We start from the raw sequence: 13,664 nt of genomic DNA on the forward strand, positions 1-13,664 counted from the left end.
CCACTTGCTGGCCCTGTACCTCACTGCCACCGCTGGTCAGGGCCTGCAGGCTGGGGCAGCTCCTGCATTGATTATTTGCCCCCAGGTGGTCAGTGCACGTCATACCAACTGGTCATTCAGCCAGTTGTTCTGCCATTAGGGTTTTATATAGATAGATCATCCTTAGAACTTTATTGCTAAAAGGAATCATTGGAATCCATTCAATAACAAGTCTCTTTATTAGGAAACTAGAGCCCCAGTGCACAAATTCGTGTACTGGTGGGGTCCATCTGGCCTGCCCCATGAGAGGTCATTGGAGGCAGGCTGGCTGGAGCAAGGGGCTGTAGATAGTTTGCCAGCCAGCCCTGCCCCTGATTGGGGTCAGGAGCCCACTCGGGGGCTGAGTGGTTGAGATGAGGACACTAGGGCGGTTGGGGTGAAGGGCCCAACCAGGGGTGGGGCCAGCTGGGTGAGGGACTGTGGGCATTCGGTCATTCTTCCGTTTGGTCAATTTCCATATTACCCTTTTATTATATAGGAATAGGATATTGTATACCAAGCACTATAGTTGGTGTAATGGAAGTTTTAAAGTTAATTAAACCTTTTTATTTTCAGGAATTTATCAATTTTATTATTTACAAACTAGAAGCCCAATGCACGAAATTAATGCACTGGTAGGATCTCTAGCAGTTACCTGCTGGGTATGCCATCCCTTCCCCAGGACAGCCCCGCCCCCTGGTTGAACTCTAGGACAACTCCTGGTTGAGGGGATAATTTGCATACTGCATTTTTATTTTATAGGATAAACTTAACCACTCTTGAACATTAATCATTTCTATCTTGACTTTACTAATTATAGAAGCTACAAAACTTAATAGTTTGTAAGTAGGATTTAACATGAATGATTTCCATTTCTAATCCCATAATTGTTGAAAGAAAAGACTATCAGTTATTAAAATTATATTACTAAGTAGTGTTGATGAGATTTTTAAATGGCTAGTCTTAGACATTTTAATAGGAACAATTTCTCTCTCTGTGTAGGTATGTGTGTATATAAGTCACAAAGAGTTGCTGCTCTCTCTCTCTCTCTCTCTCTCTCTCTATATATATATATATATACACACACACACATACACACACACACACGCACACACATGCACACACTCACATATAGCAAGTATTTGTGAGAGCTAGAGTGAGAAAAGACTTAAGGAAAATTGTTATATAAAATTGCCCTATTATGATTTTTGTAAAGCACATCAAATTGTACTTAAAAGATGATATATTCTTTCTTATTTGTCAATAAAAAATTTGAAGGAAGCGTGATGGGGGACTAAAAAGAAGTCATGTACTTTATGCAAATAATATTTCTACTGTACTTTGACAACACCTGAGCTTTTTGATTCACTTATAGGTGATCTGCTACATCATTGAAATATTTGAAGGTTCATTTGTTTTCTAGATAAACAAAGTGATATGGCAGCATTGTAATGAATTAGCCAAAAATTTATGGTAATAAGATTCATGATATTAAATGAAATGTTATTTTAAAAGATGGATTTTGGTGAATAAAAAAGTAATAAAACCAATTTTTATATTTTACAGAATATATTCTAAATTCCACCAAAAAAGAATGGAAGAACTAACTGTAGTTGGTCTGCAAAACTTTTTCAATCTTTTTCTACTGTTAGCAGCTATTGCAGAGGTAGAAGATGTAGCAAGTCGTGTTTTAGACCTGCTGAATTTCCTCAAGCCTGCTTTGAAAACATCACCTCTCATTTGGAAGGGTCAGGCAGCTTTCCTCTTAATGTATACCCAGAAAAATCTGGACATTGGTGTTTTGGCTGAAAAATTTTCAGATGCTTTCCAGGCAAAAGCAAGGGAGTTCTTGCTTTTATCTAAGAATGATGAAATGGGACAAAGACAGACTCTCTGGACACTTCTTTCCATCTATATTGATGGAGTTCAAGAAGTATTTGAGACAAGCCATTGTTTGCATCCCTCCCATGAAAAACTGCTTAGTGATGGATTTAGTATGCTTCTGCCAGCCTGTCAAGAACCTGAACTTAGGATGGTATTGCACTTTCTACAAGCTGTTCTGGCTAGAATCAGGTATGTTTTCTAGTAATGTGCTTACTTATTAATTTGTTTATTATTGTTACCTGTGTTGATTCTATTACTTTTGACTTAATCATGAAGTCCAAATATAGAGAAAGGATTTGTTTTATTACTACATTGGCATAAATCAGTAGTTTTCAAGCTGTTGTTTTAACAGTAGTTCTTTAAGAGAAAACTTATATGCAAACACATTAAACCCGGAACAGCTCTAGTACAGTCCCAGACCTATGCCTTTTCACCCCTCCTTTCCTTTCTCTCTTCCCTAAAAGAGTGTTATTACCTAGTCCTAGAGGTATGTTTTAGATATTCTAAGTAGGACCTGAGCTCAAATCTGAAGTGGCTTTTACTGAAACACATGTAATTTATTGCCTATATGATTTTGGCCACATAGTACCATTAAAAAAAGTAAGTTTCTTTATTTTGCTACAGAGTTAATAGCTTCAACTGCCTCAAATACAACTGAAACAATTTATTCTGAGTTTAAGATGGGATTGTTCCATTTGTAATGTCAATCGCCTATACAAAACTTAAGTTTTAAGATCCACTTAAACTATACAAATGTACAAATGCACTCAGATCTGAACAGTAATTAAGAGAACAGTGGTAATGAAATATATTTTCTGTAAGGCCGTTTTTACATAGCACTTTTATCTTTGAAGTACATGTTCTTAACAAGTTAGATGCTACCACTCATTGTACTTAGTCACTGTCTCTGAAAAGTTAGGTAAAAGTTATGTATAGAAATACTTTATTTTTTAAATTATGTCTGAAGTTAATGAACAGACTGCTTTCCTCTTCCTAAGACCACGTTACAAAAGTAGCATCTGTTTTTCAATGGTACTAAGCTTGACAAGATTTCCAAATTATGGAAATTTATTTATTGACAGTTTTACTTATTGTTATTTACTTAATGTTGATCTGTGTGTCATACTGATTAATCCACAGGTTTTCTTTTTTCTTTTCTTTTTTTTTTTTTTAAATATATTTTATTGAATTTTTACAGAGAGAAAGGGAGAGGAACAGAGAGTTAGAAACATCGATGAGAGAAACATCGATCAGCTGCCTCCTGCACACCCCCCACTGGGGATGTGCCTGCAACCAAGGTACATGCCCTTGACCGGAATCGAACCTGAACCTGGGACCTTTCAGTCCGCAGGCTGATGCTCTATCCACTGAGCCAAACCCGTCTCGGCTAATCCACAGGTTTTCATTTCTTATTACATTTTATGTATCTTTATTGTTTATCTGCACTCATCAGTTTAGGTTCTAAAGGTTTATCCAGACTTCTTGATCAGACAGTCACTCCCTTTTCCTCCCAGTGTCAGATATATTAAAGTAACAGTCTTAAAGCTTTCAAATTTTTGGACAGATGGATGGATGGAAAGTAAATGAATAAGCAACTTTATTAGAAGAAGCTTTTACTAATTCTAGATCTTCTCTATGAACTGTTTGTTTTTAGTCTAATAGAGTTTATTAAAAATACTTTCCCAAATGTCAAATTCATTTTGTTTGTACAATTTTTAAGTAAGTGGTAAGTAGTAATTTCCCTGTGTTTCCTGGGCAAAATTAGAAAATTTGTACCACTATTTCTGGCACCATTATTGCTTTATATTTGTCTGAATATATAAAATAGGTATGAAGAGGATTTGCCGGCCTAAACCATCCTGGTGATAAGGAACGATAGGCCCCAAAAGCTACAGGGTCAAAGGAATAGAAAATAAAGCTGGAAGTATGGGCATCTTGGGAAGAGGCAGTCATGGAAACTGTCAGAATCTGTATATTTTTCTGCTTTTTCTACTGAAGATGGGATAAGTCCCTTTTAATCAGTGATTGCATTACTTCTTATTAAAAAATTTTTAAAGACATAAAATTTATTTTCCTCAGACTGGCCTTTTCTCAAGGATTTAGTAAGAGAAGGGAAAAAAAAATTCTGGTATCTAAAGATAAATTAGAACTGTATCATATTTTGGAGGAGAGGAAAGGGATGATTTTGAACTATCATTTTAATAACAATAGTATATGAATAGGATTGCATTACTTCTTACATATGTTTTTGTGTGTGTGTTTTTAGAAGATTTATATCCCACAAATACTGTTAGTTTCATTTTCTTAGAAATTTGGAGAAAGCTTTTTGTTAAAAATTTTCTTTAAATTGCAAACATATTGTTATTGTTAAAAGAAAAAAATATGAGGTATAAGGTGACAAGTAAAAATTTCTTTTCCCACCTTTATTCCTATATTTTCAACTAAAGGTGAATTTATTCCAAAGGAGACATTTTGCAGTGTCTGAAGGTTTTGATTGTCACACCTGGAGGCTGGGGTTTGTTGCTAGTAATGGGTAGAGGTCGAGGATATTGCTAAACATCCCACAATGCATAGGACAGAACACACAACCAGCCTCAGTGGTACTGAGATTGAAAACATTCATTGAGTTCTACTCCACAAAAGTAAAGTGGTTTCTATAGAACTTTCTCTGGTGGTCAGTGAGCATCATAGTAACCATCCTGCCATTCCATCTGCATATTAGCCTTCTATTATATAGGATAGGATTTTTCATACACTCTATTGTAAATCTATTTTTGTTCCAACATGTATACTTCGGAGTGTTTTGCCTTTTTTGCTACTATTGATAAAAAAAGGATGGTTGCTTATGGGGAACTTTCATTACTATGTTTTCATAATTTTGCAAGTTGCTTATTTTTTAATGAGTCATTAGTTGGAAAAAAATCAGAGAGGGATGTGGACACAAATAAATCACATGTTATGTATAATAATAATAATAATTTATCTTTGGTTTATTAGAACTGCGATAACCATCTAGATTTCATTTTTTGTAATAAAAACAAATATTTGCCCTTTAAATTCAATTTCATAGAAATCCTTTAGCATTAAAGGAGTGTTGGAAAATATTGCTTACAAGTATCTTGGAAGCTATACAGCATCTCTGTTAATCCATGGGGATCACTATTCAGAAGTACTGAGGTAGGAATCAAGAAGATAAAGTAAAGAGTGTCAGTTATATAAGGTGAAACTAAGTTTACATTCATGTTAGGAGTATCTTTTAACTAGAACAGGCTTGAGTATATAGTTTGCTGTCATCTCGAACCTGGGGCAAGAAGTAAGATGTTGATGTTTAAGACTAACCTATGAAAAAAAAGGACGTTTATGTTGATATTGCCTAATTCCTTGCACAAATGTTTATTTTTGTTTTTTATGCTGTTCAACTGTAATTGAAAACAATTGCTGTAAATGCATATCAAATCATGTATAACGTTCATTGTCAAAATTATAGATTGATTTTAACAGAAGGAAGTATGAGGTCAGTGTGTAAGAGTGAAGTAGTGTGCAGGTCTTTATTAATGCTTTCACAGTTTAGTCACTGTCATCTGTTAAATTTCTGAAACTATGCAGTAATTTTCACACAGTTCTTCAATGAGACTAATTATAATAAACTAGTAGCCCTGCGCATAGATGAGTAGCTCGCTGCCCCTTGCCTCAGCTGGCCTGCCAACTCACCACCACTGGTAACTCCTGCAACTCTCTGCTGACCGCTTGTAGCTTGCTGCCCCGAGCCCTCCATCCCATAGCTTGCAGCCCTGACCCCTCCCTCCAGTAGCTCTCCGCAGCCCACTTGTAGCTCACTGCCCCACCCTCCCGCTGATCCGTGACCAGTTGTTATGCAGTTGGTTGGTTGTTACACTTCATGGCATAACAACCATTCGCATATTACATCTTTATTATATAGGATAATAGGAAGGGCTCTGACTTACACAGTTTAATTTTATTCCGTTAGTCTTTAGCACTTCCAAGGTAGATAATGTCAAGGCAGACTTCCTTTCAGTTTGGAATCTTGTGGGAAGGTCCCAGAGATCATTCAGGATTATTTACCTTAAAGGAAAGAAAGAAGGATAGGAGACAGAGAGGGGAAATGGGAGAAAAAGTCCTTCAGATATATGATCATAGATACGTGTTCCTAATTTCTTCACCCAAATCGGGAGCCTCATTGAAGATCTTTCCATAGGAGTCTTTTTAGTATGCTATTAAATTATTACTTTTAATATTATTAGAAAGTACAAAAACAGTTTGGATATTTGTTAAGCATAGGTTTCTCCCCCTTTTTAAAGTTAAGAACACAGCTAAATTCTTTGAATTTTGATTTAGACAGGGAAGATGGGTTACATAGATTGATGATATTTATTCCAGGCTGCATCCCTGACAAGGGAAAGAATGAAATACTTTACCTTGGCAATCTCTTCTGTTTTCAAATTCAGGTGGGAATAGGTACCAGTCCTTGCATAAATATGTGAGCAAGATGTGTGAGTCTGTATGTTGAACAGGGTAATAGTTTTATAACTGTATGACAGAGAAATTACAGGTAGGCAGGGACTAAGATCACTGATTAAGGGAGAAGCGGCTCCCTCTAGGCTGTTAAGAAATAATAACTTCATATGCCACTTTCTGCTAACTGGAGCTGATGGCTCACCAGAGCATTCTTTATTGCTGATTAAGTAGCATTATGAAAATACTGACTTGGTTATGTTAACTAAATGCCTCTGTGTGTAGAACTTCGAATGTCAAATAGTTTTAGCAGTCATCTTTAACATTTCATATTACCTTTCTGGAATCATATTTCTAGTTCTCACTTGCTGTTATTTGAGGTTAATGTAAAAATGCCAGTCTTTCATTTGTGGAGTTAGGTGTAGCCAAAAGCTTTCCTTTAATTATATCCATTCATGCTGCTATAGTTAAGGGTCTGTCAGCATTTCCATTATAAACCTCCATTTTCAAGGTTTTATAACACAGCTATGAAAATTAGCTTTGGGCAAAAACTTGACATACAAGGTCTCATGAAATTCTCCCTCCTCCCCATCCCCCTTTTTCATTTTTACTGAAGTAAGGGTGAGTGATTTCAAAATGCCTTTGGCATCTGCAAATATCATTTGGAGTTTAAAAAGAAACAAATTTTCAGGCTTTGTATCTGTTCTGCCATTTAAGGGGGTTTGTGTACTTATGAATTTAAGCCAAATGGATATTAATCAACTGATAACCTATTTTGTACTAAACAGGAGTCTAGTTTCAAAGAAGTCTAAAGCAGTTGAAACTTACCTAAAATGTTAAATGTTGAGGCTAAGAAATAGTTGAAAAGGAATTACCTTTATATTGTGTGTGTGTGTATATATATATATATATATATATATATATATATATATATATATATGTGTGTGTGTGTGTGTGTGTGTGTGTATATCTATATCTATCTATCTATCTATATATATATATATACATACATACATATATATACACACACACATACACACACACTCTATTTACTCAAAAAGAACTTTTTAAAAATTAAAACTCTTTTTCCTGGCTCCAAAATACACTTTGAAAATAAATATATTTTTAAATCCCTTTTTTTTCTTTTCCCTTGAGCCTAGAAGGTCATCTGTTTGTTATATATTTGTTTTGACATTTGGAATTGGTGAATTGGTGTGTGTAAGAGTATGCATGCATAAATATCTGTTTATTATTTCTCAAATATTTTCCATGTTCAATAGTTCTAGTTATTTTAACCTTTTTTGTATGGTATCATTTATTAAGACTTTTTTTTTTTTTTTTTTTTTTGACATCTCCAGTGAGAGAACTGGGGGTTGTCTAAGTAGGTAGTACAAAAGGAAGACATTCCTCTCATAATCTTGGACTTAGTTGCTCACCTGCCTGCCGACCTGTCGTCCCCAACTGCCCCACCACACAATTGGCCTGGTCACCACAAGCAGTCTTCTGTAAAGTCATTTGCTCGTGCTTTACTAACCCCCCTGGTTGCCCTATGCAGCCTGCTTGTTCAGTCATTTGGTTGTCCCTCACTAACACCCCCGCCGACCCTGGGCAGCTGGGCAGCCAACATCTGAGGCTTGCCTGTGTCTCCAGCCTACCCTGGGCAACTGGGGCCCTGAGGGGACTAGGCACTGCCATCTTGTGGTTGTGGGCACCACCATCTTTGAGTGAGTGGTAGTCAATTAGCATATTCCCTCCTTATTGGCTGTGGGTACCACCTTCTGTGAGGTGTGATGGTCAATTAGCATATTCCCTCTTTATTAGACAGGATTGCCCTTTTATTAGCATAGATGCCTGTTGTATGGGTGGGGGCCAGCTGGTCTTCCCTGAAGCGGATCCTGGATCAGGGTGGGAGGTCCTCTTGGGGGATGAGGGGCTTGGGGTGGTTTGCAGACCAACCACGCCCCCATCGGGTGGGGGTGTGGTCAGCCTGGATGAGGGACTGAGGGCCTTTACCAGCTGGTCACAACCCCTTCAGTGTGGGGTTCCTCGCTGGGGGTGTGGCTGGCCTGGCCAAGGTGCTGAGGACCATTTGGGGGCAGTTTGCAGGCCAGTCAAGTCCCCGGCTTTGTCTGAAAGGTCTCTAGAAGGTTTTCTGGTCTATTTTGCTTATTACCCTTTTATTAGTATAGAACAGTGGTCAGCAAACCCATTAGTCAACGGAGCCAAATATCAACAGTACAACAATTGAAATTTTTTTTGAGAGCCAATTTTTTTAACTTTTTCTAACACCACTTCAAAGTAGACTTGCCCAGGCCATGGTATTTTGTGGAAGAGCCACACTCAAGGGGCCAAAGAGCCACATGTGGCTCACGAGCTGCAGTTTGCCGACTACGGGTATAGAAGATTTTTTTTTTGATGATCACTTCTGGTTTTAAGAAGTAGATGAATGGAGCTTTATGACCTCTGATAGTTCTTTAAGTTTGAAGTTACTGAAGATGTTTTTTTCTGAGATGAAACAATAAATCCACCTCTTACATTTAGAGAAGAAAAAAAGGGAAGGGAGGAGTAGAGAAAGAACACTGAAATAGAAATTGGGATGAAAGAACAAGGAAAACCAGAATTATACTCTGTAAAGGAAGCATGTCATTCTTCTGAAGTGTATCAGCTCAGCTGTTTAGGGAACAGTAGTGCCATGAATATTTTCTGTACCATGCCCTGGGATATTTCTCTTTAGCAAACGGTAATAAATCAAAAAATGTTGGGGTGAGGTGAAAGCTACTTTTCCCTATCTTATTTATGTCACTGTAGTTCCTTGTCTGAACCCCATGGTTCACAATAGGTATTTAGACCCCCCAGATCTTTGAAGCTTTGGATGAAACTCAGCAATGAGTTTGTAAGAAGGTATCACTACTTGGTTCTTGCATGGCACCACACTGCTCTGCTTTTTGAACCAGAGACATGTTGTCATAATAAATAGTGAAGGCTAGTAAATCCCATTCGTGACAGGATTGCTAAAGTTAACTCTCTGCTGTAAAAACAGTTGAAATTGTCATTTCAGTAAATGGACCCAGGCTAAGGAAATTAAGATAAATTGGTTATTGTGGCATTTGGTTATCAAAGGGAAATAGAGGAAACAAATAATAATTTAAACTTTTATGTCTAATAAGTGTAGTGCTACTATATATATTTTTTAATGATGTGATATGTCAGTGAGGGAAGGAAACTTATCTCTTAATTATTCCATTAATTATTTTTGGATTAATAAAACCTCCAAAGGCACTATAAATTGTAGAAAAGTATATTCATTATAGTTGTAAAATATTTCTAGGTATCCTCACCATCTTCTGGTAATTACTCTAAAGTTATTTTTTTAACTTGTGTTTCTTAGCATCAAAGTACCTATTTGTTTCAAGATATGAATTTACTTTTGCCACCATATGGCCTATAAGAACAATTCCTTACCTTTCTCCATGTACCTTGTGAAGTAGGGTGAGTAATTGTTCTGCTTCAGATTTTATTTATATTTTAACAAAATTGAGGACAAATATAAAGAGTGAAACTAGCATCTGGAATTCTTCATTTTTAATAGTTTCTTCTTTACCTTACAAGATATATATATTTTCTCTCTTTAGGATATCTTTTGTCAGATTTAAGGCTGATTTAAAATGGAAAGAAAGCTGGAGCAATTTTCTTTATTCCATCTCAGTCTCCTAAGGTCTCTTTCCCCCTGGTGAGCTCATAGCAACAGGGGGGTTTAAGGGAATTCAGCTTTCTGCAAATTAATGTCTCACATCATGAAAATTCAGGACTTTTTTTTTTTTTTATCTTGAAAAGTAATACAGTGAGTGCGAGTATTATTTCTTGCCAGCGGGTGGAAGATGAATGATTTTGTCACAGTTTTACTGCTTGATGAGCAGTGTCCTGAGGGTCAGGCTTAAGTCTGTGTCACTATGCTGCTCATTACTCTTGAGCTAAATAAGGGCTGATTGGATCTAAATTGCCTAGCACATGGGCCACAGATGAGCTCAGTGAGCAGGGGATGACCTGCTATTCAGTCTGGGAGTAACCCCGGTGTGCAAATGCGGCATTAGAACACCGTGGGAGAATGAGAGGCTACCGGCTGCTGCCAGCAAAAGAAATCTAAATGTAAAAACTCTTTGATGCTGTGATGTTAGAATTTGAAATGTAGGAAGTGACAGGTTGATGGTACTTATCAGCTTTGGCTGGATTAGAGAACAGTGTCATCTTGCTTATATAATGACAGAAGAATGAAGCCAGCAGCTAACTACTGTGCAGAGGAGAGCCGCCACTGTTGCCTCCGCCAGTCCTTGCTGCCTCCTACTGGCAGTTTTCCTGGAAGCCAATACAAGAGAATGAATAAAAGAGCCTCCTCAGTGGATATCCAGGAATTTGGGACTCTGGTCATGAAGAGCTGCCCATAGTAGGATGCAAAGAAAAGTCTATTATTTTAGAGCATATTTAACAGCAGGTGGCTTTAAAAAAAAAATCATTATTGGAAAACTGGTTGTTTTAGAATTTTCTAGTTTACCAAGAGTAATCCATTTATGAAGTGAAACTACCAGAGCAAGAAACCCCAGTCTACTCCTCCTGGAACAGTGTTCTTTCATGGGGCCTCATTTGGGTTGGTTGATCTCTCAATTATGTATTTTTATCAATAGGGGCATTTTACTAACAACTAATCTTCGAGATCTAACAAAAGATTGCCAACCACAGTGTTAGCACAGTTTGAAAGATACCTGATAAAAATACTAAGTGAAAAACGCCCCTGATGATGTAACTTATGCTGCATAAATCTCCCTCTTAGGGAAAGGGATGGAAGGAAAAGGTTTCTCACAAAGTCAAATTATTATTTAAAAAACAAAAAACCAGAACAACACTGATGTGAGACCTCTTTTGTTTCATTTTATTCCTGCAGTTGTAATTTCTTTTCTTTTTTTTTTAAATCAATATTAGGCTATTATGTGTTTGTGATATAAACTTTTAAATTTAGACAGGTTTATTTTAAAAAGTTACTTATCTCACCTTGCTGAGAGAACTACTATTGATATTTTCTTATAGCCTTCTAGATATTTCTTATTTCTATACATTTTTTAAATCCAAAATTGGGATTAAATACTGTTAATGTCTTGCTTTTCTCACTGAATATGTCATTGATGGCTTTTCATATCGGTGACATCTACAATGTTATTTTTCGTGGCTTCATAATATTCCACCATGGGGATACACCATAGTTTACTTGACCATTTCTTTTTCTTTTCTTTTTTAATATATTTTATTGATTTTTTACAGAGAGGAAAGGAGAGGGATAGAGAGCTAGAAACATCGATGAGAGAGAAACATCGATCAGCTGCCTCCTGCACAACCCCCACTGGGGATGTGCCTGTATCCAATGTACATGCCCTTAACTGGAATTAAACCTAGGACCCTTCAGTCCGCAGACCAACGCTCAGTCCACTTAGCCAAACCGGTTTCAGCTTGACCATTTCTTATTGATGAAAGTGGATACTGTTTTGAAGTTTTTACTTTTATTTATTTATTTATTTTTTAATATATTTTTATTGATTTTTCACAGCAAGGAAGAGAGAGGGATAGAGAGTTAGAAACATGGATGAGAGAGAATCATCGATCAGCTGCCTCTTGCACACCCCCTACTGGGATGTACCCGCAACCAAGGTACATGCCCTTGACCAGAATCGATCTCGGGACCTTTCAGTCTGCAGGCCGACGCTCTATCCACTGAGCCAAACTGGTCCTGGCGAACTTTTTACTTTTAGATACAAAGTTGTGATGACTGTCTTTATGTGTCTTGGCAGGGTTCATGGTTCCTGTTGTATAAACGGCACTGCACAATCCCAGCGTGCCATTTACAGCATCTAAATGAGGCTTAGATCTTCCTGGACATGTTTGTTTGATTATGTGTGGAAGCTCTTTTTTAAATGAGTTGGTTTAAAATACAGTATCTTAGATATAATTATTTTTTAAAATTGAGAGCTATCTTTTAATTGTACATATACAACAGACATGTATACATAATTATATCTACAGAGAAGCAAATTTTTACCTGGTTGAAAACTTTAGAAAAAATTTTTTTTTTAAATTGTCCTTTAGAACAAAATTAATCCTATATGTTGAAAACACAGTGATAGAAAGCTTCTAGAATTTGGGGTAAAATGGCAGGTGTAAAACTCTATACTATCCCAGAATTTAAAAAAGAGTTTTCATGCATTTGTCAGTATAGGTTCCCTACTATTGGGTCGGCAGCTAAGTAATTGCGGATTTTTAAAAGAAAATCAAAGACAATTTTTTCATGGAACTAAATAACTTTATTCTGTAATTTATTGCCCATTTTGATCAATGACCTTTTGCCATCTTTCAGGCAGCATCATAATCCCACGTTCAAAAAACTTCTGGTTTTTATTAGCAAAAAACTGAATCAGGTACTATTTGACATCATCATCATTATTGAAATTTTTACCATTCAAGGAGTTTTGTAAAGATCGAAACAAAAAGTAATCAGATGGTGCAAGGTCAGGACTATATGGTGGATGTGGCAAAACATCTCAACCAAGCTCCATTAATTTTTGCCGAGTGACCAAAGATGTGTGTGGCCTTGCATTGTCATGATGGAATACAACACCTTTTCGATTTGTCAATTCGGGCCGCTTTTCTTCAACTGCATTGTTTAATTTCATTAGTTGTTCAATGTAGACATCAGAATTGATCGTTCGGTTTGGTGGTAAGAGTTCAAAGTAGACAATTCCTTTGTAATCCCACCAAACTGATAACAAAACCTTCTTTTGATGAATATCAGCTTTTGATGTTGTTTGAGTTGGTTCACCTGGCCTGCTCCACGATCTTTTCCGCTTGATATTGTTGTAAACAACCCATTTTTCATCGCCAGTTATCAGTCGTTTTAAAAATGGATCATTTTCATTACGTTTCTTTAGCAAATCGCAGCTGCTAATGCGTTGCGTTAACTGTGATTCTTTCAGTTCGTGAGGAACCCATGTATCGAGTTTTTGAACATAGCCAAGTTGTTTTAAGTGATTTTCAATGTATGTATGTGATACATGAAGCTTCTCTGCAATCTCACGTGTTGTACTGTGACAGTCCGAATTGATTATTGCTTTGATTAGGGCGTCATCAACTTCAACTGGACGACCAGAGCGTTTTTCATCTTTGAGTGAAAAATCACCAGAACGAAATTTGGCAAACCAATTTTGACACTGCCGTTCTTTTAAGGCTTCGTCACCATAAACAGCACATAA

At 36.8% G+C, this 13,664-nt stretch overlaps 1 protein-coding gene across 3 annotated transcripts in view; it reads left to right on the plus strand.

The window, feature by feature from the left end:
- MMS22L (MMS22 like, DNA repair protein) overlaps positions 1-13,664 on the plus strand; it is a 97,354-nt gene that overhangs the window by 32,476 nt on the left and 51,214 nt on the right. For all 3 annotated transcript variants that reach the window (XM_036415108.2, XM_045572693.1, XM_045572694.1), the window contains one exon: positions 1,585-2,091. In XM_036415108.2, coding sequence (XP_036271001.1) covers positions 1,585-2,091 — 507 coding nt within the window. The remainder of the gene's footprint in view (positions 1-1,584; positions 2,092-13,664) is intronic.

This window comes from Pipistrellus kuhlii, unplaced genomic scaffold (genome assembly GCF_014108245.1).
Source record: "Pipistrellus kuhlii isolate mPipKuh1 unplaced genomic scaffold, mPipKuh1.p scaffold_m20_p_5, whole genome shotgun sequence".
NCBI lineage: Eukaryota > Metazoa > Chordata > Mammalia > Chiroptera > Vespertilionidae > Pipistrellus > Pipistrellus kuhlii.